This window comes from Lotus japonicus, chromosome 5 (assembly GCF_012489685.1).
Source record: "Lotus japonicus ecotype B-129 chromosome 5, LjGifu_v1.2".
NCBI lineage: Eukaryota > Viridiplantae > Streptophyta > Magnoliopsida > Fabales > Fabaceae > Lotus > Lotus japonicus.
This window is the reverse complement of record NC_080045.1, coordinates 66,598,466-66,620,659: the sequence shown is the minus strand read 5'-3', so window position 1 is coordinate 66,620,659 and position 22,194 is coordinate 66,598,466. Positions and strand designations below refer to the sequence as shown.

The window sequence follows — 22,194 nt, the reverse complement described above, 5'->3', positions numbered from 1 at the left end:
TTCACCCCTTTTTTAAATCATGAAGGGGAAAGACGAACATCCTTCAATTTATCTGCTTGGATTGATAAAATGAATTTTTCCTCCATCGTCCCTGGTAGGCGGTGGTTACCAAAGGTATGATCGAAGAGCCAAGGACAAAAAAGAGGACAAGTTCAAACTTAAAAGTAATAGTCACATGAGAGTTTATTTAAAAATAAGAGAAGCCTCTGGATCTAAATAATTTTCGTAAATTATCTATTATTTTGGTTTATTTAATCTGGCGATTTTCTCCTATGATTTGATTTGAGTTTTATTAGAAGTGGGGTTTCATTTTGTTGTTACATGTTTTTTTTTTTGGTCCTTTGGCCACCAGTCACCACGGGGGAAAAGAGCCCCACGTGACTAACCTGGCTCGGGATACGGTAGTAATGTCCCTGACCACAAATGTATTATATTTTCCCTTAGAGGCGATCGAACCCGGACCAAAAGCCTAGGCGAAATCCCTTAAGGAAATGCACATTCACCAAACATTTTGAATCAATATATATATATTATTATTAGTGTTATTGCTATTATAAATAGAAACATTGATATGAAAAATAATCAATCAAATATTAATAATTAAACATGTATAAAAAAAAGTTGTGGTAGATTAATACATAATTATCACTATTAAGAACATATAGTTGAAACAATTGTTAAAATATATTTACTAAAAAGATACAAAACATAATATTACATGAAATTTAAATTGTAAATAACAAAAGTCACCCGTGCAGGGCACGGGTAATCCCGCTAGTAATATATTTATATAGCATTCTCTATTCTCAGCCTGCACAGTATATCGTCTATACAAAATTACAAATCTTCGTACATCATGTTGAGAATATCCCCAAAGGATATAATCTGAATTCCATTTCCATTTTAGGGTTGCAAACAAATAGCAGAATGAATTCCAAACTGATAAGCTAGCACATAGCACAACTTGATTGGCATTATTTATGGGAATCACTCGTCTCAGACTTTCCATCAGATGCCATTTGCTCTCTCTTTTGTAAACCAGCAGGATTTGGTCATGGACCCAAGGTGACATAATAAAAACCGAACACCACCTTCAAATTGCAGTTTATGATTTTCGTCAAAAGGAAACTTCCTTGAATTATATAACCACAGATTGCAAACTCCTGATAATCAATCAAGGACAAAAAATCAGTTAATGACCAGTATGTGAAGTGTACAATGCTTGTCAAGCCCATGCCCTATTCTTGATTCTGCATAACTATTAGGAAAAGGCAAAACACAATATGTTAGAAATATATTGTTCACGATCTCCCCAAGCTCAGCTTCCTCATAATTAAGGTTAAGATTAGGTATTGGCTTTCCATTAGCAGAAACACTTGTTCTATGCGTTATATTCACACCAGGAAAAAACTCATCACATATGAATTGCAAAATGATAATAAATCCAAATACCAAAAATGATAATAATTAAAAATTATATATAATGTATATAATATAATACAACAAAACCATAGGATCTCCAGTATACTATTCATCCAATAGTATATCTGGATACAAACACTCGGGTTGACATATCACAAATAATGGGATCATTGAGAACAACTATGTTAGTTTCAGTACCTGTATTTCAATTGGGGACATGACCACATCAATAATCAATTCTTATGCTTAACATCAGACGGCGTCATCTTTGCTTTTCTGCAGCCTGCACATAGAAACAAGTCAAGAAAACAGGTAAGATATATAAGTTACAGATGTCATGTAGTGTTATGGGAGTGGAACACATTATACAGAGAAAAACTGTTCACAAGTGAAAGAAAAACATTCAGAGCAGAACTAGTCCCTGATATAACCCTAAGGTAGCGCTTGGTAGACAAGTTAGAATAGAACATATGGATTATGTTTCAAGTTTGGTGCATCTTAAGAGTATAACAGAATAAAAAAAAAGTAGAACAGAACAAGACATAAGGTAAGGGTGGAAAAAGTGATACATTTTGGTTACAATCAAAAGGTGAAATCGAAGAGAACAAAATAGAACAAGGTAACAAGCAATTCCATTCTATTATATCCAACCGTAAAATGCTACCAAAGCTACAAATTTTAAATTTACTGTCCTTTTTCCCTCTCATTATTCTACATTTAGAAGCCATGTTTACTCGATGACTAGATGCACAAACAGAATATATTATCTTGAGACTATTCTTACAGTAGTCATACTAAGCTAGGCAGTATATCAAACACAAAATGAGATGGCATATTAAAGTGCAGCAGTAGAATCATATGAGCACAAAAGGACAATGAAACCAAGATCTATACTTTCTATCAAGCCACTAGAAGAAAAACCCTTGTTTAGCTATAAGAATTTATGTATCAAACTTAAGTTCAATATGCTCATAAGTAAACTTAAAAGAAGAAATGACAAAAGCAAAGAAATTCCAATGTGAAAAGTAAACAAGCGAATAGCACACCTTCTGCAGCAGTTTCTTCAGAACAGAATCCTCAAAAGCTTGGTATCCAGCCCCAACCAGATTACCCACCCTCTCAGTTTCCCCAGCCTTCGGGGCACTCGAAGAATCTGCCGCCATTGCTGGTTTAAGAGGTAAAACCAGCAAGGGATTAGCAAGATGACCAATCACGCTTCCTGTCGCAGCAACCTGTATAAACCAACAATTAACCAAAAAATGTACAAATCACACATACTGTTATTCAAATACAATTAGCAAAAGCAACAACCATCATGCATAGTCCCACAAACTGATAAATGGCTCAAAATCAACCAACACCATTGAACAAGATTAAAAAACTCACAGCTCCATCTTTAGTGGCCATGACAACAAGTGCAGAACCCCTTTTCTTACTCCCCTTGATGACCACATCTTCCACTTCACCAAACTTAGAAAACAACTCCCTCAACTTCTCCGCAGGGTAATCTTCACCCACCTTCTCCCAGGAAACTTTCAGAACCTTCTCTTGATCCACCGCAACCCCACCACCACCGCCGCCCGCGCTCTCTTTCTTCATGGTAGCCAAATCGGGCACTGCATTCTTGTTATGCATAGCACGAATCCTCGCAATCTCTTCCTTAAGCTGCCTAGCAATCCTCGCCTCCTCCTCACGCTCCTTCACAGAGGGATCCGCCGTAGACGCTTCACGCTCCCTCCGATCAAGGTCGTCCATCATCTTACGCCGCTTCCCGTCGCGCTGCGACTGACGGCGCTGGTGGTCGCGCTTGACGCGAAGCAGGTCATCGAAGAGCTTCCGAGCCTTCTCGTCCTTGAGGATGTCGTAGGAGGTGCGGAGTTGCTGGAAGTTGGCGGCGGCGTTGGGGTCGTCGCGCTTCTTGTCCGGGTGGAGTTCGAGGGCCTTCCATCTGTATGCCTTGGTGATCTCTTTCTCCGTTAGGTTGGCGCCTTCTTCGCCGGACGGTAGACCCAGCACCGCGTAGTGATCAATCTCTGCGTCCATTCTACTTGTTTGAGGGTCGAAACCCTAACCCTAGCCACGATTCAATTCTTTCGCTAGAGAATACAAACGCGAGAGAGAGAGGGTTCTGGGAGATGAAAGCCCACGATGTTTTTTATTGTACCTGTAAATTCTTGTCAGCGTTTTGCGGCGGGTTTAACCCGCCACAAAATTAGATTAGAGAGAGGTTTATTTCGTCGCAAATTTCATTATCCATTGTTTACCGCAAGGGTGGTTGTTTGACTCACTTGTTTGTAAAACTGTGAGACTTTCCTCTCTAATATTCTGTCGCTGGTTCCGTCACAAACAACCCCATGATGAAATGTTTTTTATCCAATTTTTTTATTGGTAAATTGTTTTATTAATTTAAAAAGTAAACTATAAAATATTTAAAAGCCTAAAAACCTTATTTTGAGCATTTGGAAAACTGCACGCTTTAATCTTTAAATTGATACATTACATATATAATTTTTGAAGTATTATAATGAGAAACTAACTAGTAACATAAGAAAACAAAACAACATTGTTATTTTATTGAGATTTACTTTAAAAAACCACTCAGATTTAAAATGCTTCTTAAATGGCTAGAACCCAACTTTTTCTTAACTAAGTGAACTTTTTAAAAAGTAATTTATTTGGTAATAAACCGGACCTACACCTAATGTAAGCTAGAATACAATGTGGACATTCCATCCCTACACCCAAGCTGTGGGGTGGATAGGATCCATCACATATAGTCTGAGAAAGCATCATCAGATACTCCTTTTTCTATGGAACTCAAATACTCCTAGACTACAGAAGCTTGTTTCAATTATTAATAGAGTAAAACATATAATTACATCAAGAAGTGTCCAACTGACAACTATCCTGATTATAAATAACCTAAAAGACAAAATTACAAGATAAATAAGATTGTGAAACAAGCAAACATACATCTGGAGGACAGTCTCCACAAATTCCAACCATCCCAAACTGTGTGAAACACAACTAACAAAATATTTTCTCCACCAAAAGAAAACAAAATGGCATAGGAATCATCATGCCAACTATGGGGGTTTTCTTCTATTTCGGACTCAGAATATAAGGCACTCATACAGACTCAATCCTTTATTATATTTCTGATGGATAGAAGAAGTATGAACTTTGGGCGAGAAAACTAAGAAGCGAACTAATGGCTGATGCTTTTAGGCGCTGAGACCAAGCTATATGAACTTGCCTGCTCATCAATTACCAGCATCTCGGCTGTAAAACTGGTCAAGAGTCTTGGCTGGTATACGATGAAGAAGCTCACGAGGGAAAATACGAAGTAAAGTCCATGCAAGATCAAGTGACTGGAATATATTGCGGGTGTCATAAGCTCCCTGGGCCACAAACTTCCTCTCAAACTTGTCCAAAAATTCCAGATAAAGCTGTTAACAAAAGGTAAAATATTAAGTTTCATTAGTACTACTTCAAGGATAATTTCATTAGAACAAACAAAATATCCTTAGAAATAAAATTAGCAGAGACCAGGTCCTCAGATGAAAGTGCTTCTTCTCCAACCACAGCTTTCATTGCCTGAACATCCTTTCCAATGGCATAATTTGCATATAGCTGGAAAGAAAAAAAATAACGCTGATAAGGTTTATAAATATAAAAGAAACAAGTATATGATGAACAAATAACAGAATACCTGGTTGGACACATCAGAATGATCCTTTCTAGTCATTCCTTCACCAATGGCACTCTGCAGAGGTGGCCAATGACGCATCATTAAAGAGTGAACCACTCACTTTTTAATTAAGAACTGCAAATTTATTATCAAAAAAACAAGTTTGACCTTACCTTCATCAACCGAGAAAGTGAGGGAAGGACGTTGATTGGTGGGTATATCTGCCCAATAAAAAACAATGTTACCAGGTCATCTTGACTGATTGTATACTGACATAAATACATCATTTTGATTTGATTTATCAATGAAAATAAAATCAGAATATTTCAACTCTTAGTTAGAGCCAAGAAAAGATAGAAAGAGCATTAAAAAGATGGGAGAAACCAATAAATTTCCCAGAGAGAGTACTAACTTCCATTAAATAACAAGCCAACGATTTAGTATTCTTAAAGCAATATCACATTAAATTAAATGTCGGGATTCATTCTGCCCCAAATTTTCTCTTCTAACTAATCCAGTAACTAATTCAACATGGTGTATAGTATTCATTCCAGCTGAACCTACCTGTCTATTGTGCAGCTGCCTATCAATGTATATCTGCCCCTCAGTGATATATCCAGTCAGGTCAGGAGTTGGATGTGTAATATCTGTACAAAAGAAGTTCAAGAAACATGATCACCCCCGTAAATGTTTTACAAGCTAGCTAAGAAACTATAATATTTCATTACCATCATTTGGCATGGTTAGAATTGGAATTTGGGTAATAGAGCCTTTGCGTCCCTCAATTCTTCCAGCACGTTCATAAATTGTTGCAAGATCTGTATACATATAACCAGGGTAACCACGTCTTCCTGGCACTTCTTCACGGGCAGCAGATACCTATAGGACCAAGAAGTGATCAATAGCTTGTGTCATGAAAAATGTTCAAGAAATATTTAAACATATTTTAAGTTACTTTTCATACTACAAGATTAAGCAAAAGATCCAAGCAGTGTCAATTTTTAATTATCATTAAACCCAGGAGAATGGTAAAGGCAGTACAAGGTTTATCTCCTCTTTCTTTTCTTTTGTTGATTCGTTTCCCTAAGAAATTACAGTTGAAGGAACATTACCTCACGAAGAGCATCAGCATAAGAACTCATATCTGTGAGTATCACAAGAACATGCTTGCCACACTCATAAGCCAAATATTCAGCAGTAGTAAGAGCAATACGAGGAGTGATAATACGCTCAATTGTAGGATCATTTGCCTGCAGTGTACCACAATGGCAAGAGAACAAACATGTTAATAGCAGCTCCTTCGAGCAGGTCAAGAAATCAAATTTTCAAAATTACAGTAGATGCTTCATTTGAATTTCATTTTTTAAAAGGTTATTCTCTATGTCACCTTGGGTTCCTCAAATACAATTATGATCCACTTAAAAAAAAATTAAGGCCATCCATCTTTTAATAACAAAAAACTAACATACTCCATTATCATTTAAAATTAACATCATCAGCTGGTACATCCCAGAAAATTTATTCCCCCCCTAAAATTGGCATATGTGCTTGGTTTAGGTTAACAAGCCAAAAAATAGTTAAGCATTAATCATGGACATATGGCCCCTTATATATACATATATCCATCAATCAATATGCTAGATTTACATATGAAGAGCGGAAAGTAATACTTTTTTGTAATGCATAGATTGGGTCTCCAGAGAATAAAAATCTTAATAAGGGCCATTATGAATGATAAAACAACAAACTAAATTTATAGCAAATTCCAAGCATGTATTCTAAAACAATATCAATATAAGGACCATTATTTCCTTTAATTCATAAACTGTAAATGCATAACTACTAAAAGGAAAATGATGAAAAAAATCAGAGATACTTGCATGCTCAAAGTCACATTTGAAAATAAAGAATATTTGCATACTGATATCTAGAGATTACCAAATTAAGGAAAAGGGTCACTCTCTCCATTGAACCATTTTCCTCAAAGTCACGTTTGAAAAACTGTGCTGTCTCCATGTTAACTCCCATAGCCGCAAACACAATGGCAAAATTGTCATCTTCTCCACCCTGCAGAAAACAAGATTTGTAAGAAACATCGCCTTCATATACAGAAAGTATAGAAGTAATGATTTCAGTAAAAAGAGTGTATCTGTAAGAAACATCGCCTTCATATAAGAAAATAGCCTTATTAATCTAAAGGCAATGATAAGCAGTATATCTAAAAGCAATAAAAAAATTGAAGTAATTTCAAATTTTTTATCTCAGCTTCTTCATAACAGTTCTTTAATCATCCATCAGCCTTATATTTTATTTTGGAGGATACTTTATCCTCTTTTGTAATTTTCCTTTCCTATTTAATAATATTTCTTTTCCTATACATCGCCATTGTCATCATCATTAACCATAAATAAGGAATGTCATAATGGAACACAAATCTCTACCGATTGCGAAAAGTTAAATTCAAGAGCATTTAACATATTTGATGAAATGAACACTAGCAACTTTGCTGTACCTCAAGAAGGTTATCAGACTTCTCTAATCGCTTGACTAGGCCAGCCTGACGACATATTTGTGCAGCGATTTCATTATGGGGGAGACCAGCTGCTGAGAATAGAGGGATCTTTTGACCTCTAGCAATAGAATTCATGACATCAATTGTAGATATTCCCGTCTGTATCATCTCCTCAGGATACGTTCTCTCACTAGGGTTGATGGAACTTCCTGAATTGTTGGGAAGACATTATGGGAGAAAATCCGACATCAACAAACATGCAGTAGTAGAAAAGTGCAGAAATTAAATACCTGATATATCCAAGTAAGCCTCAGGCAAAATCGGTGGACCGTTATCAATTGGTTTTCCAGAACCATTGAATATGCGTCCAAGCATGTCCAGTGAGACAGGAGTTTTTAACACCTGTAAATATAACAAGAAGAGAAGAATGGAGGAAGTCAAAGGTGGAACGAATTGGTTCCATATAATAAAAGTTACATATCAAATAAATTGAAGGAAGAACTTTAGTTTCAACTCAATACTCAACACTCAATACTCAGCTAAATTGGGCTTCTCTTAATTACTCAATGGATAATTTAGAAGACAGCATTTTAAAAGCCAGCAAATGGTCAGCCGAATTCTGTGTTTTCCAAAGCAAAATAGAAATCCCAAACTAACAATTAGTGCATTATTTAGGTCCGGAAGTAGCAAAATTTCAATGATATAGTCATATAGATAGACGTCATCAAACAGCATATTAACTGAAGTAAAAATCAAGAAATTTGCATGCATTGCTTCACGTTTACTTTTGAACATAGAAAGGATAGTAATAATCAAGAGTTTATACCTCTCCGGTAAATTGCACAGTCGTAAATTTATTGTCAATCCCAGATGTACCTTCGAATACCTGATCAATAGTAGGGAAAAAAGGTCGATAAACTTGAAAATGCTGCTAACAACGCTGGCAGAATATTAAACCTAAACAGTGACAAAACTATTTGCTATTAAAGTCACTGCAGCTACATGGACGAAAGAGACAACAATGAAGATCTTATACAAACAATACTACTCGTGAAGCTTAGAATGTTTTGGTTATGCATACAAAATAAACACATAAATCCTAAAGACATGAACTCGAAGATAAGAGACAAATTTATACAGAAGATGATTCAATGCATGTGCTATATAGGCTCTCACCTGAACAACAGCCTTTTCACCATCAACCTCTAGAACTTGTCCACGACGAGTAGTTCCATCTCCTAAACGAATATTAACAATCTCTTGAAATTTGGGTCCCTGATGCAATTCATCAGTGTAAAATTTAGTCACACCATGCAGAAATCCAGAGACAACGTCATTGGCAAAGTCAAAAGATCAAAATATCCATATGAATATCAGGCAGCAAGCAGACTGTCATTACCTTAACTTTATCAAGGATGACCAACGGTCCAGCAACTCCAGACACAGTTCGGTATTCTGCAATGTCAACGAACAAAGTCAACAACAAAACAATTTAGAGGGAAACTAAATGACAAAGGAACGAACGACTTAAGTTATCAATGTTAATTGATCAATCCAGTAGTCTTGCATACAAACTGCCTCTTTTATGCATAATAGCGAGCATTATACAGGCGCCTATAGCGAATCGGATCATCATAGAAAATGAACAATTCAGATAAACAGATAAGACACATACCCATTCCTATCTCCAAAGTGCCATCCTCGGTATCGGGAATTTTCTGAGCCACACCCATCTTAGAACTTGAAACAATCAGAGAAAAGGAAAACACACAAAAGTCAATACATGCCAAACCAAAATCACAAATGAGAAGCAAGAGTTCAATAAGACACTCTGCTTCCATCAATAATTAACACAAAGCAAACACCAAAAACAATAAAACAGTCGACGCCGAAACCACTACTGAACTAAGAATTCTCAAATTGGTTCTTAAGAATTGGTCGATCCGAGCCAATCACTACTGAACTAAGGAACAGGTTCAGAAACAGCAAAATCAACAGTAATAGTAATAGTAGTTTGATGCAAAATTGAAGGCAGTGTAGCGTGATTGTAGTTGGTGAGTGATCGAAACATGAGCTAGTTACGTAGTTTGATTACTCAAACCTGGGGAAAGCGGGACTGAGATTTGTGGGAAACGGCGAAACAACGAGATCGAGAAACGGAGAATTGAATGATGAGAGTAAGATCGAATCAGAGAAAATGGATCGGAAGAGATAGAGGAGTACCTGTGGTTTTCCGTGATCTGAATGATGAAGCGCAAGAGAAACGTGGGTGTGGGTGTGGGTGTGACGATGTGATGTGAATAATGGACCCAAAACAATTCAACAACAGGAATTAATTATATCTTTTATTTTTAAAATAATTATATCTTTTCGGATTTCACCTTTCTACTTCGATTTGATTTTGGAGAAGGGTAACTGTATTTTTCATTCTCGGGTGGGAAAATCAAAATCAAAAATCAAAAAATAAAATGAAAAGAAAATGGATATGTGGTCATTTTGCCAGGTGCAAGGTGCTAAGGATGACACGTCACTGGTAGCTTTGTCCTTTTGCTCGTATTTTCAATTGATCACAAGGAAATTAATACTTATTGTCATACCCTCATCATTGCTGCATTTCTATTTTCAACATTACTATATTCAAGAATGTGGATGGAAAAAATATTTTCTATTCATAAGTGAATTACTAGGGAGATTTAAATTATATTTATTTAATAATAATTATTTAGATTATCGGTGCATCGAATGTTGCGCCAGCCTGTGTCGTACAAGGACATTTGCACCGGTATCAATGGTCGGGATACCGTCCCTCCAGAAGAGAGTTTGGATATGGAAGGCTATGGATCTGATCTGGAGGATGAACTGTCTGAAGCGGAGGAGGACTCCGACATGGTGTCTGATGAACCTCCGGAGGACCCTCTTTGCCCAGTAATTAGGGTTACTAAGCGAGAGATGAAGGAAGCTCGCCGCCCCTGGAGGAAAGCTATTATCATAAAGCTGCTCGGGAAAAGGGTGAGCCTGAACTTCATCCAAGATAGGCTTTTGAAACTGTGGAAACCGTCTGGTCACATGGAGGTGATCGATCTTGATCAAGATTTTTTTGTGGTGCGTTTTGCTAACTCTGAGGATAGGAGACATGTTTTCGATGGTGGTCCTTGGGTGATCCTGGGTCACTGCTTGGCGGTCCAGAAATGGAAACCCAAATTTGTTCCATCAGAAAGAGAGCTTGGACGTGTTGCTATCTGGGTACGTATCCCTGCCTTCCCCATTGAGATGTATGGAAAGCACTTCTTATGGAGGATTGGCAGCAAACTGGGGCGGATGATCAAGATAGACGAGCATACGTTGCGAATGGAGAACACTGGTGGCATTGATCCAGATGGAACAGAACGAGCGCGTTTCGCTAGAATTTGTGTTGAAGTCGATCTGAATCAGACCCTGGTTGCTAAGCTCTCGCTTGATGATGATGTCTATGGAGTTGAATATGAGGGATTGAGTCAAATATGCTTCCACTGTGGTAGGTTCGGACACAGGGTGGATGGCTGCCCGATGATTGTCAGTCAGTCAAAGGAGCCTTCATCAGCCCCGGCGAAGTCGACGGCAGGGAAAACACCGACGAGCAAAGTTCATGCAGATCAACCCTTTGGGGATTGGATGCTTGTGAAACGCGATCAGAGGCGGGGAAAGCGGTCCATCCAGCCCACTGGGAGAGATACTGGTCCACGTCAGCAGAATATTCCCCGTCCTCAGAATCATAGGAGTGGGTCCCGCTTTAATGCTCTTGGCATTGAAGATCCAATCCCGGAAAGTTCTGGTACCAAGGCTGTGGATCCCAAGGCTCCGTTTGAAAATAATGTTGAAATCATTGCCATTAATGACTCTCCTACCAATCAGGTGCCGGTTACAGATCAAAGCAAGGAAGGTTTTCAAAAGAATTTGAATGAGAAGGAAGCTGCTGAAGCTTCGGGATCTTCTCCTGTGATTCAGGGTGTCGTTGTTACTCATGACGTAATCATGCCTCAGAGTCAGGACATTGCAGATGCTCATAATGGGCCTGACGGGGTACGAGGAAATAAGTTTACTATTACGCAGGTTAAAAACATGGCACGTGGTATGCCTCACGTGGATGCGACTGCATCAAACACAAATATTGCAGATCAGACCCCCACCCACCTTTTTATTGCTACGGGGCCCACTCCTGAGGGTGGCTTCACCAAACCTTTTCCTTCTCCAGCACCGGGGAACCAGACAGCGTCGAAGAGTTTAGGTGAGGATCACCATGGCACTCGTCCTCCTGATCCAAAGAAGAAGTCGGGAAGGAGAGCTGCTGATCGACGACACAAGGCGGTTAAGGAGGCTGATATGCCTAAAGATCCTACGAGAGAGCGTGACCGGAGCTTATCACCGGGTTCCTCCAAGAGGGCTTCTTAGCTTGTGTCTTTCGCCCTATCCTCCCATTTAGTTGTGTTTAATGATGTTAAACCTTATAACTTGGAATGTTCGTGGCGCAGCAGCTAAGGGATTTCCCTTGCTTATTAAAGACTTGGTGTATAGACATCGTGTCAGTTGTGTGGCTCTGTTTGAGACTAGGGTAAGTGGTTCTCGAGCTAAAGCCATTGTAAAATCCCTAGGCTTTGACCAGAGTTTTATTGTGGAGGCTGAGGGTTTCGCTGGTGGTATTTGGATTCTCTGGAAAGGGCATGAAGTACAGGTTGAAGTTCTTCGCGCTCATCGCCAGTTTGTTCATGCTTCCATCACACCTTTTGGCTGCTCAAATTCTTTTCTTGCCACTTTCGTTTCTGGTAGCCCGAATTCATCAATCAGGAATGTTCTTTGGAGCAGCTTGGTTGAACTCCAAGAGCGCATCTCCCCCCCTTGGATAGTGTTAGGTGACTTTAATGCTTATCTTGGTGCGGATGAGAAGTATGGTGGAGCAGGAGCCAATACCTACTCTATGAGGTGCTTCCGTGAATGTCTAGAGCGTTGCCAGCTTTCTGACATGGGGTTTAAAGGCCCCCCTTTTACTTGGACGTGGCGGGGAATTAAGGAGAGATTGGACCGGGCTGTCTGTAACATTCAGTGGCTCGAAGGCTTCCCTGATTCCTCTATTATTCATCTCCCTCAGCTGAAATCAGATCATAAGCCTCTGCTGCTGACCTTATGCGCCGCTCCTCCTCAGAACCCGCGGGAGAGACCTTTCCGCTTCATGTCGTGCTGGCTATCTGACAATAGGCTTCCTCATATTGTTTGTCAGGCGTGGAAGAATGGGGGAGATTGGATGAGTGCTTCTGAAACCTTTCGTCATGATGTTACTGAATGGAATCACAAAGTTTTTGGTAATGTCTTTCGGCGAAAGAAGAGGTTGTTAAGACGGCTGGAAGGTATTAATTGTAAGCTTCGTATGCAGCCTATACCTTTCCTTGAGCATTTGCAAAAGAAGCTTTGGGCTGATTACCAGAAGGTCCTTGTTCAAGAAGAGATGATTTGGCGCCAAAAATCCCGCTGCATGTGGATCAAACATGGTGATAGGAATACTCGATTTTTTCATGCTTCAACAAAGACCCGGAGGAAGCGCAATAAAATAGAGGTTCTTTCGCTAGATAATGGTGAACAGATTACTGATACTGATACTCTAAAAAATATGTCTGTTGATTTTTTCAGGGATTTGTATACTGCCTCTGATCAGGTCCAGCCACTGGCAAGTAGGAATTGTTTCCCTCATCTCCCGCAGCAGGTTCTGGACGAGATTCAGGGCCCCTTGGAGGAGAGCGAAATTAAGAAGGCCGTATTTGATATGGGTGCACTCAAGGCTCCAGGCCCGGATGGACTTCAGCCGGTTTTCTTTCAGAAGCACTGGGACATTGTTGGAAATTCTGTGATCAAACTGGTGCAGGATTGTTTCCATAACCACCACAAGATCCAAGAGATCAATGAGACCCTTCTTGTGCTGATTCCTAAAATTGATAGGCCTGATAATTTCAAGCAATTCAGGCCAATCAGTTTATGTAATGTGGTTTATAAAATTATGACAAAAGCTATTGCTAATAGATTGAAACCGTTTCTGCCTAGCTTAATCTCTCCTAACCAGTGTAGCTTTGTTCCTGGAAGGCATAGCTCTGACAACATTGTCATTGCCCAAGAGGTTTTCCACTCCATGCGCACCATCAAGAGAAAGAAAGGTTGGGTCGCCGTCAAAGTGGATTTGGAGAAAGCTTATGACAGAGTCAGTTGGGATTTTTTGTTGGACACACTTAAAGAGGTTGGGTTCTATTCTGAGTTCTGCCATCTTATTTTGAGTTGTGTTAGTAGTTGCTCCTTCCAAATTCTGTTTAATGGGGAGAAAACTTCTGCTTTCACTCCATCTCGGGGTATCAGGCAAGGGGATCCGATCTCCCCTTATCTGTTTGTTCTTTGTATGGAGCGTTTGGCTCACATGATTCAGGCAACAGTTGATAGTGGAAGGTGGAAACCCATAACTCTCTCTCGGGATGGTCCACCAATTTCTCACTTGTTTTTTGCTGATGACCTTCTTCTTTTTGGCGAGGCATCTTCCCAACAGATTCAGGTGATGAGAGATTGCCTAGGTGATTTTTGTTCCTCCTCAGGGCAGAAAGTTAGCTTGCAGAAATCAAGAATGTTTGTTTCTGGTAATGTTCACCACCGCTGTGCATCTCAACTTAGTCGAGAGGCAGGCATCTCACTGACTTCGGATCTAGGAAAATGCCTTGGTGTCTCGTTGATTCATCGCCGGACAAACAAGGACACTTACTCCTTCTTGCTTCAGAAAACGCAGCAGCGCCTCTCTTCATGGAAAGCTTCTTCTTTGAGCCTTGCTGGCCGTGTCACCATGGTGCAAGCGGTAGTTTCTACTATCCCTACCTACTGTATGCAGTCTATGATGTTGCCCAAATATGTTTGTAATCAGCTAGAGAAGGACCAGCGACGTTTTTTGTGGGGAGCTGATGAGGGTGGTAGAAGTTATAGCCCTATACCATGGGACCGGGTCTGTGCTCCAAAGAACCTTGGTGGACTTGGGTTGCGCAGAATGCATGAATTAAATCAGGCACTATTTATGAAAATAAATTGGGGCCTGGTTCATGAACCTGAATCGCTATGGGCCAGTGTCATTCGTGCAAAATATGGTTGTGGGTCTCACGCTCTCCCCATCGTGCAACAGAAGCAATCTTCCTCCTTGATTTGGCAAGGTATTTGTCAAACTTGGAACCTTTTCACTGAAGGTTTGCGCTGGGTGCTTGGGAACGGTCGCACTGCCAGGTTTTGGCACGACCAGTGGCTCCCGTCAGGTATAATCCTATCTCATGTGGCTGTTGACACGATCACGCCAACCTTGTTGCATGCTGTGGTTGCTGAGTATGTGAATCTAGATGGGAGTTGGCGTGACGAGCTCTTTATCGGGCTACTCCCTGACGTGCAAACCCAGGAGATACGCTCCCTTGTGCCCCCATCGAACACTGCCTCTCATGATAGATTGGCTTGGGGTTTAACGGCTTCTGGTCAATACTCCACGAGATCTGCTTACGAGCTGGCGATGAACCGATACTCTCATGCCGAACCAGACCCTGTGTGGCGTCTTATATAGGGCTGGAAAGGAGCTCATCGGGTTCGTATCTTGCTCTGGAAGATAGTAAATGATGGCATTATAACAAACGCTAAACGTGTTCATTGCCACCTAGGGGAGGATGACGCTTGCCCTTTGTGTGGAGCCTACCGCGAATCCACACTCCATGCACTCCGTGACTGTAACAGGGTTAAGGGTGTTTGGACTTCCTTGATCGATTCGAGCCTTGCGTCAGTGTTCTTCTCTCAGGATCTTCACGGCTGGTTGGCTACCAACCTGAGAGGCAGCCGTCGGAATCACGTTGGAGCTTGGCCCAATCTCTTTGCAAACGTGATTTGGAGTTTATGGAGAATGAGGAATTCTGTGATTTTTTAGCGAGCGACGTGGGAGGCATCGTCGGTTATGGCTATGGCATCAGCGGTGTCTTTCGACGATTCGCGAGAGGCATACCTGGACACAGGACACAGGCCCCAGCAGTAGCGCTAGTTTGTACTGGCTACCTCCGCCGGTGGGTTCGTGGAAGTTCAACGTGGATGGGTCCGTTTGGCAGACGAGGGAAGCAGGGTGTGGTGGTGTCCTTCGTGATTGTGACAGAAACTGGGTTCAGGGCTTCTGCAGAAGACTAGGATCCTCGAACACTCTTCTTGCTGAGTTGTGGGCGATCCGAACTGCCGTAGACGTGGCCGTTCAACGGGGTTGCTCTCCTGTTATTATTGAGACGGACTCTGCGGAAGCTCATACTATTGTGACCTCTGCACAACCTCTGATTCCTCCTTATTCAGAGATTGCCAGATATATTAGGCGGAGCATTCCCCATGGTATGAAGGTTGTCTTCGATCTCATCCCTCGCGAAGCTAATATGGTAGCTGATTGCTTGGCTCGAAATGCCCATGTTTTCAACTTTGGAGTACACTTGCTGCATCACCCGCTTTTGGAGTGTCGTCATATCTTATATCAGGACTCTATGGCGGCTGTTGCTTCCCTTAGTCTTCCTGCTGATTAGTGTTCTTTTTCGCTTTTGGGGCTCTTTGCCCCGCCATGCTATCAAAAAAAACATTACTATATTCAAATACAATGCATAGTTACTAGTTGGGTTGCAACATTTGATCAAACAGGCTCCACACTGTTGGTAACAACAAGGTTTTGCGTCGACTCTTTAGAGTATCAGTAATTTTTGTCAGTAATCAACTCTTTTCTTAGAGTGAAAGTAGCAAACTTATATTGGATCAAAATACATTTATGTTCACTCCAACGGTTATTCAAACAGGCCCCGTACCGTTGATGTCAATAAGACTTTACGACAACTTTTAGATCGTCAATAATATTTTGTTAATATTCAAGCTTTTTCTTATAGTAATAGAAACAAACTCACTAAGGGCTCGTTTGATGTGTTGTATAGTATAAAGCTTGATAGTGTACAGTCTAATAGTATTAGACTTAATCAAATTTTAATAATATGCAATGTTTGGTCATACATTGTATAACATACCATTCGTTTAAATTAATATAAATCTATGTTTCGTGAAATATTGAATAATGATATATTATAAAAATGAAGATGGTATTAGTGGATGCTAAAGATGGCGATGACGGTCGAGGTGGCTGCGATAGTGGTGTTGATTGTAGAGGTGCCAACGATGATGCTGAAGGGTGGTTAGGGCGGTGACGACAATGTTTATGTTGGAAGTGATCGTGATGATGGTGGTGGCGATGACAGTGGTGGAGGTGGTTGTGATGATGGTGGTTGTGGTGATGTTGGAGGGTTTTGGTGGCGGTAGTGGCAGTGGTGGTTTAGGTGGCGAGGCGACGTCGGTGGTGTTTGAAGTGATGGTGATGATGGTGGTGGCGGTGGCATTGGTGGTGGTTTGTGGAGGTGGGTCATGGCGGTATGCAGTGGTGGTAGCGATGACAATGATGGTTGTCGTGGTGGTGGTGATAGCGATGACGACAACAACGGTGGTGACAATGGTGGCGGCGACAATGGTGGTGGCGGAGGTGGTGGAGGCGGTGGTGGTGGTAGCAATGGCGAAGGGTGGTGTGGGGGTGACGGTGGAGGGTTGTGGTGGTGGCTTATACATCACACTCTTATCATGTTTTATCCATCATCTATAGGGTGAATTAAATATTCTATCATTTTAATGTATAAGAGGGGATTAATGTATAAATTTATACAATACAATGTTAGAGCATCTCCAATGGAGGTTGCTTAATCTAGTCGGAGCACTTAAGCAGCATTGCTTATTTTGGAGTACCATTGGAGCAACATGACATTGTAGTCCGATTGCTTAAATTTAAGCAATAATTGTTTATTCTCTTTCTTCTAGATTTTTTACTAAAAAATATATTTTATCTTTCATTCATTAACTTGAATAATGTCATGACCTTGAAATAATATGAATATATGAGATATAGTGAGACTCAAACAAAAGTAAAATAAACCATTGTGATTGGAAAAAATTCTGTTTGGGTTGCTTAAATCTTATATGTCAGTTTGGGCTCACCAGAATAATGTTTAAGCAACCCAAATAACAACGATGTATTGGAGATGCTCTTAAGCACCAAACAATTATCGATAAAAATAAACACCAAACAATTATATTGTATAAGTTTATACTATCATGGATAATATGATGTGTGGAAACGAGCTAAAATGATATCATTAATGCAAACAAGTTGAACAATGAAGGAAGTATCATTCAATCATCAAACTCAAGTTGGTCCTGAATGTTTCCACCGCCTTCAAGTTGGTCCCTAAACTTTTAAAATGCATCTCGCGGTCCCTGAATGTGGTAAACGTCGTTCAAGTTAGTCCCTGACGTTAAAAAAAAGGAACGGACGTTAACGAATTTTTTTTTTCCCTAGTTGGACTGCCTACGTGGAATTGAAGTGTTGGAAAAACATTTGGACGTCAAATTAGTCCCTGAATGTGACAAACAAGTCCTCAATATAAAAAAAAATTATCATAACTTCTCATCTTCATCCCTAATCATTTTCAACCTCTATTATCTTATCTTCTTCCATCTTCAAGTTTAAAGTTTAAACTTGAAAACCCAGAAAAATTTCTAATTCCAGTAGAAAAAAAAATAGAAATTTGAAACCCCTAATTTTTTCTAATGTTCATCTTTGTTCATCTTCTTCTATTAAAAATCAAACCCATAAATTTTTCAGTTCTTCTCCTTCATTCTACAACAATTCCCCTCTCTCTAAAAAAATCTGAATCAGCCCCCTCCCCCTTTTCTAACCCTAAAATACTTTCTCCCCTTAACCTTCTCTCATTAGCAAGCGTCACCTCCCTCCTCTATCTCTTTCTAAAAAAAATTGTACAGCCTCAAAGAAAGCCACAGGAGGTTCAATCATTCATCTTCCTTCCTGTTCTCGACCTTGATTTGAGATGAAAATTTCATCTGGGTTTGGGGGAGATGCAACAGTGGTCTCAAACAAGATCTAAGGCACCCTTCATCTTTATTTGACCAAATATACATTTACAGTTACCCTATGTTTGTTTTGTCTTGTCTGAGAAAAGAAAGAAACAAGATGTGATGCAGAAGAGAAGGAATGCATAGATGCGGCCAAGATTTGATTTAGTTACCCTCATGGTTTGTATTTGAGATGAAAATTTCATCTGGGTTTGGGTTCTTTGTTTCAAGGCTTAATTTTTTGGGTTTTACTTATTGTTTCTGGATTTGGGAGTTTGATTTTCCAGCAGCTTTTTGTTCTTGTTCTTGTTCTTGTTGTTGAGTTTGGGAAATTATATTTAACTTTTACATCGGGGACTAGTATGCAATATTTAGGGATTAATTTGACATCCAAATGTTTTCTCAAGACTCTAGTTCCACATATGCATTCCAGCTAGGCAAAAAAAATAAAAAAAAAAGGATTTTGTTAACGTTCCTTCCATTTTTTAACGTCTGGGACTAATTTGAAATACGTTTGCCACATTCCGGAATCGCGGGATGCATTTTAAAAGTTTAGGGATAAACTTGAAGGCGGGTGACACTTTCAAGGACCAACTTGGCTATTTACCCAATTCAAAACAGTTTGTGAGTTACGTGTAGCCACAGTGGATCAACATTTTTCTTTGCCACCTATGTGGATATTGTAATTGTAATATGAAAGAAAAACATAAAAAATTCATAAAATAATCACAAAAATGTTGCTATAGCTGTTAACATTACTTGTTTGTGGTTACTTGTCATTTTTTCTTTTCTTTTTTTTTGGTTTCTTCTGTTCTGTTCTGTGTGTGTCTCTGACTCACTCCACGCCTCACATTTCCTACGCAAATGGCTGCCACTCTCTCCGTCCGCCCCGACCGTCTCTCCGCCGGTTCATCCTTCCCTAGACCACCGCCTCGGCTCCTCGACGCCGCACGCCGCGGAAAACCAGCCGTCATCGAACCCTGGCGTGGCGCGCCGCTACAAACTCACTGCAGGCGCGCGTTCACGAGGATAGTGCCGCCGGTTCAGGCCGCGTCCCGCGCCGATGACTCTGCACCGTTTGAGATGTCAGTGGAAAACGCTCTCAAGCTGTTGGGTGTCTCCGAGGGCGCTTCCTTCGACGATATACTTCGCGCCAAAAACGCTATCCTCGCTAATTGCAAAGATGACCAGCAAGCGATTGCGCAGGTGAACTTCTTCAATTTCGTGACCCTTCTCTGAATTTCAATGAATATTACTAGTAAAAAGATGCCCATGATGGAAAATTTTGAAATTGGTTTCTGGGTCTTCGTTTATGCTGAGTTTGCAGCTATCCATTTTATCTGTGTTAGATTCTGATCTGAAGTGATTATAGAAAACGGGTTATTGGTTGAGTAGAGGGAGCTGAGGATGTTGAAAATTCGGAATCAGAATCACAAATGATAGATGCAAGAGTAGAAATGCCCAAAATTTTCATACACATGTTTAACCAAATGTGTACTTGATTTAACAGCTTAACCAGAATCATGAATCTAAGGCCACCCTCTTTGAAATTCATTGTTATTATTAGTACATAGGTATTTTGTTTGTTAAATATACTTGTTAAATGGTTAGTTAATTAGTTAGTTATCTCTTGCTAACTAAGGAATGTTTTTCTCATCACATTACCTGTGTGGGTTTTGGTTGTGTGTGTAATAGTTATCTCTTTTTAGAATTCTAGATTCAGTGTCTATGCCACTATTGATGCGATTGGTGGGTTTTTTTTTCCAGGCTGAGGCTGCGTATGACATGTTGCTTATGCAGAGCCTAACTCAGCGGCGAGCAGGAAAAGTAGTAAACAGCAGTGTTCGTTATGCTGATGTCAAACGTGTGAAGCCAGCGGCTACGGGGTCAATGCCTCCATGGTTAAAGTCGACTATGAAGAAATCGCCTGTTTCAGTTGAGTCACCTTCGAGCGGTGATTTGGGTTTACAAGCTGGAGTGTATGGTGCATTGATGGGTTTAACTTATTTTAGTGGGGTTTCTCCACCCTCTTCAGCTTATGGCGGGGCTGATGTTCCTGGACTCATCCTGGCTGGTAGCTTTGGAGCTTCCCTGTACTTCATGACAAAAAAGAATGTTAAGTTAGGTAAGGAGCTTTCTTAATCTCATGCACTGTATGTCTGTTCATCATAATTCTTAAGAATTTTTGTTTCATGACTGGCAATTTTCATATTGACTTGTATGTTGGAAAGAAAGGAGCATTAGGAAGGCTATGAGGGGTGGGAGGTCGAGAAATGGAAAATGAAATGATGACTTTTACCGTGTTTTAACTGTATACTTTGATGATAGATGCACAGATGAATCTATGAGTGGAACGAATCAACCTCAACTTTGTTTTTTCTGAAAATGTCATAAGAATTAATGAACATAATTTTGTTGTTCGATTTAGTGTGATATGACATGGTTTTTTGTTGATCTTGTCTATGACTATAAATTTTCTAAATTGTTTTCTGAGGTAATGCTCTATTTTTGTGCTGAACTTTTCACTTTCATTGCAATGAGCGATGGAACAAACAATTAGTGGCTCCCATGTTAACCAGTACACCAGACTTTGGCTGAACAATAAGGTCAACCTGTTGCATTGGCTTAATATATTATGTTCTCCCAGACTCCTGGTATTAAAAGTTTAGCTATGGGTTTATAGAAAAACATTATGGTTTTGATGCTGTTAATCACTACTGTTTGAGTGTCTAGTGAGGGTTTTATTTAACTAATAGGAAGGTTATGCCTGTTAAAATGGTTGTGTGGAAGGGATTAAGAAGTAGTATAGCACTGCAGTTGAAAAAATTGACCTTAACAAATGGTGTTCAACTTGGTGGTTGGAATCTTCTTAAACTATGCTTCATTCGTTGAGATGCACAAACTCTTTTTTTCCTCTCTGGTTTTCATCCTTTGATATTTGCTTATTTTTGCAGGGAAGGCTGTTGGTATAACCATAGGAGGGCTCATAGTTGGTGCCGTTGTAGGGTCAGCTGTAGAGAACTGGTTGCAAGTGGATATTGTCCCATTTCTGGGCATTCACTCCCCTGCAGCTGTTGTTGGTGAAATCATAATTATTTCTCAATTCTTGGTTTCTCTGTACCTAAGGTAGACTGAAAAACTTGGTGATCTCCCACGAAAATGTGAAACCTGTAATTATTCATCTGCATGCAGCATGATCATGCCTTGGGTAGACAGGGAAGGGAACCCGTTATAACCACATAGGAGGACTCATAGCTGACTCTGTGATTAGTCAGCTGTAGAGAACTCGTTGCGGGTTGCTATTGTCTCATATCTGGACATACACTACCCTGCTTCTGTTCTTAGTGAAATCATAGTTGTCTCTCAATTGTTGGTTTCTCTGTACCTAAGGTGGAGGGATGGCAAACTTACATTAAAATGTGAAATTTGTAATTATTCATTTGCATGCAACATGCTTAGGTTGTGAAATCATTTCATATTGTACAAAACCATGAATAGAATGTAGTTCTTATCTGGCAAATTAGAAGCATGAAACTCAAATTGGAAAGATTGCTATTTATGTTCACGGTTAGTGAGC

The 22,194-nt window shown here is 40.0% G+C and overlaps 4 protein-coding genes across 6 annotated transcripts; 2 read left to right on the top strand and 2 right to left on the bottom strand.

Moving 5' to 3' along the window:
• Window positions 1–665: 665 nt before the first annotated feature.
• On the bottom strand, window positions 666–3,569 carry LOC130720628 (uncharacterized). 2 transcript variants are annotated; one of them, XM_057571298.1, is made up of 4 exons: window positions 2,809–3,569; window positions 2,469–2,654; window positions 1,621–1,705; window positions 666–1,163 (listed from the first exon to the last, which is right to left on the bottom strand). In XM_057571298.1, exons 1-3 carry the CDS (start codon window positions 3,463–3,465, stop codon window positions 1,685–1,687), a joined length of 864 nt encoding a protein of 287 aa, XP_057427281.1. In that variant the 5' UTR covers window positions 3,466–3,569; the 3' UTR covers window positions 666–1,163; window positions 1,621–1,684. The 2 variants fall into 2 exon arrangements, with proteins under 2 accessions (XP_057427281.1, XP_057427282.1); XM_057571299.1 differs by having other exon boundaries at window positions 1,095–1,258.
• Window positions 3,570–4,255: 686 nt separating this feature from the next.
• On the bottom strand, window positions 4,256–9,999 carry LOC130717523 (V-type proton ATPase subunit B 2). Of its 2 annotated transcripts, none has more exons than XM_057567768.1 (15): window positions 9,849–9,999; window positions 9,301–9,365; window positions 9,025–9,080; window positions 8,802–8,900; window positions 8,452–8,511; window positions 7,916–8,027; window positions 7,626–7,834; window positions 7,052–7,180; window positions 6,226–6,363; window positions 5,842–5,992; window positions 5,678–5,760; window positions 5,287–5,334; window positions 5,135–5,188; window positions 4,972–5,055; window positions 4,256–4,871 (listed from the first exon to the last, which is right to left on the bottom strand). In XM_057567768.1, exons 2-15 carry the CDS (start codon window positions 9,356–9,358, stop codon window positions 4,686–4,688), a joined length of 1,467 nt encoding a protein of 488 aa, XP_057423751.1. In that variant the 5' UTR covers window positions 9,359–9,365; window positions 9,849–9,999; the 3' UTR covers window positions 4,256–4,685. The 2 variants fall into 2 exon arrangements, with proteins under 2 accessions (XP_057423751.1, XP_057423752.1); XM_057567769.1 differs by having other exon boundaries at window positions 9,727–9,865.
• A 2,097-nt stretch (window positions 10,000–12,096) lies between these two features.
• LOC130720022 (uncharacterized) lies at window positions 12,097–12,914 on the top strand. Its single transcript, XM_057570606.1, has 2 exons — window positions 12,097–12,691; window positions 12,877–12,914. Exons 1-2 carry the CDS (start codon window positions 12,097–12,099, stop codon window positions 12,912–12,914), a joined length of 633 nt encoding a protein of 210 aa, XP_057426589.1.
• A 6,482-nt stretch (window positions 12,915–19,396) lies between these two features.
• LOC130719497 (uncharacterized) lies at window positions 19,397–22,137 on the top strand. Its single transcript, XM_057570120.1, has 3 exons — window positions 19,397–19,823; window positions 20,385–20,742; window positions 21,572–22,137. Exons 1-3 carry the CDS (start codon window positions 19,482–19,484, stop codon window positions 21,745–21,747), a joined length of 876 nt encoding a protein of 291 aa, XP_057426103.1. The 5' UTR covers window positions 19,397–19,481; the 3' UTR covers window positions 21,748–22,137.
• Window positions 22,138–22,194: the final 57 nt, after the last annotated feature.

Excerpts from the sequence above, each read along its gene's own strand:
- LOC130720022 (XM_057570606.1), top strand. The coding sequence starts at position 12,097 with ATGTTAAACCTTATAACTTGGAATGTTCGTGGCGCAGCAGCTAAGGGA. Across the intron at positions 12,692-12,876 it reads GAGATTGGACCGGGCTGTCT|GCGTGGAAGAATGGGGGAGA; the intron begins GTAACATTCAGT and ends ATTGTTTGTCAG.
- LOC130717523 (XM_057567768.1), bottom strand. The coding sequence starts at position 9,358 with ATGGGTGTGGCTCAGAAAATTCCCGATACCGAGGATGGCACTTTGGAG. Across the intron at positions 5,761-5,841 it reads TCTAACCATGCCAAATGATG|ATATTACACATCCAACTCCT; the intron begins GTAATGAAATAT and ends TCTTTTGTACAG. Across the intron at positions 5,335-5,677 it reads GGCAGCTGCACAATAGACAG|ATATACCCACCAATCAACGT; the intron begins GTAGGTTCAGCT and ends TTTATTGGGCAG.
- LOC130719497 (XM_057570120.1), top strand. The coding sequence starts at position 19,482 with ATGGCTGCCACTCTCTCCGTCCGCCCCGACCGTCTCTCCGCCGGTTCA. Across the intron at positions 19,824-20,384 it reads ACCAGCAAGCGATTGCGCAG|GCTGAGGCTGCGTATGACAT; the intron begins GTGAACTTCTTC and ends TTTTTTTTCCAG. Across the intron at positions 20,743-21,571 it reads AAAAAAGAATGTTAAGTTAG|GGAAGGCTGTTGGTATAACC; the intron begins GTAAGGAGCTTT and ends TTATTTTTGCAG.
- LOC130720628 (XM_057571298.1), bottom strand. The coding sequence starts at position 3,465 with ATGGACGCAGAGATTGATCACTACGCGGTGCTGGGTCTACCGTCCGGC. Across the intron at positions 2,655-2,808 it reads TGGCCACTAAAGATGGAGCT|GTTGCTGCGACAGGAAGCGT; the intron begins GTGAGTTTTTTA and ends TGGTTTATACAG. Across the intron at positions 1,706-2,468 it reads TGAAGAAACTGCTGCAGAAG|GCTGCAGAAAAGCAAAGATG; the intron begins GTGTGCTATTCG and ends TTCTATGTGCAG.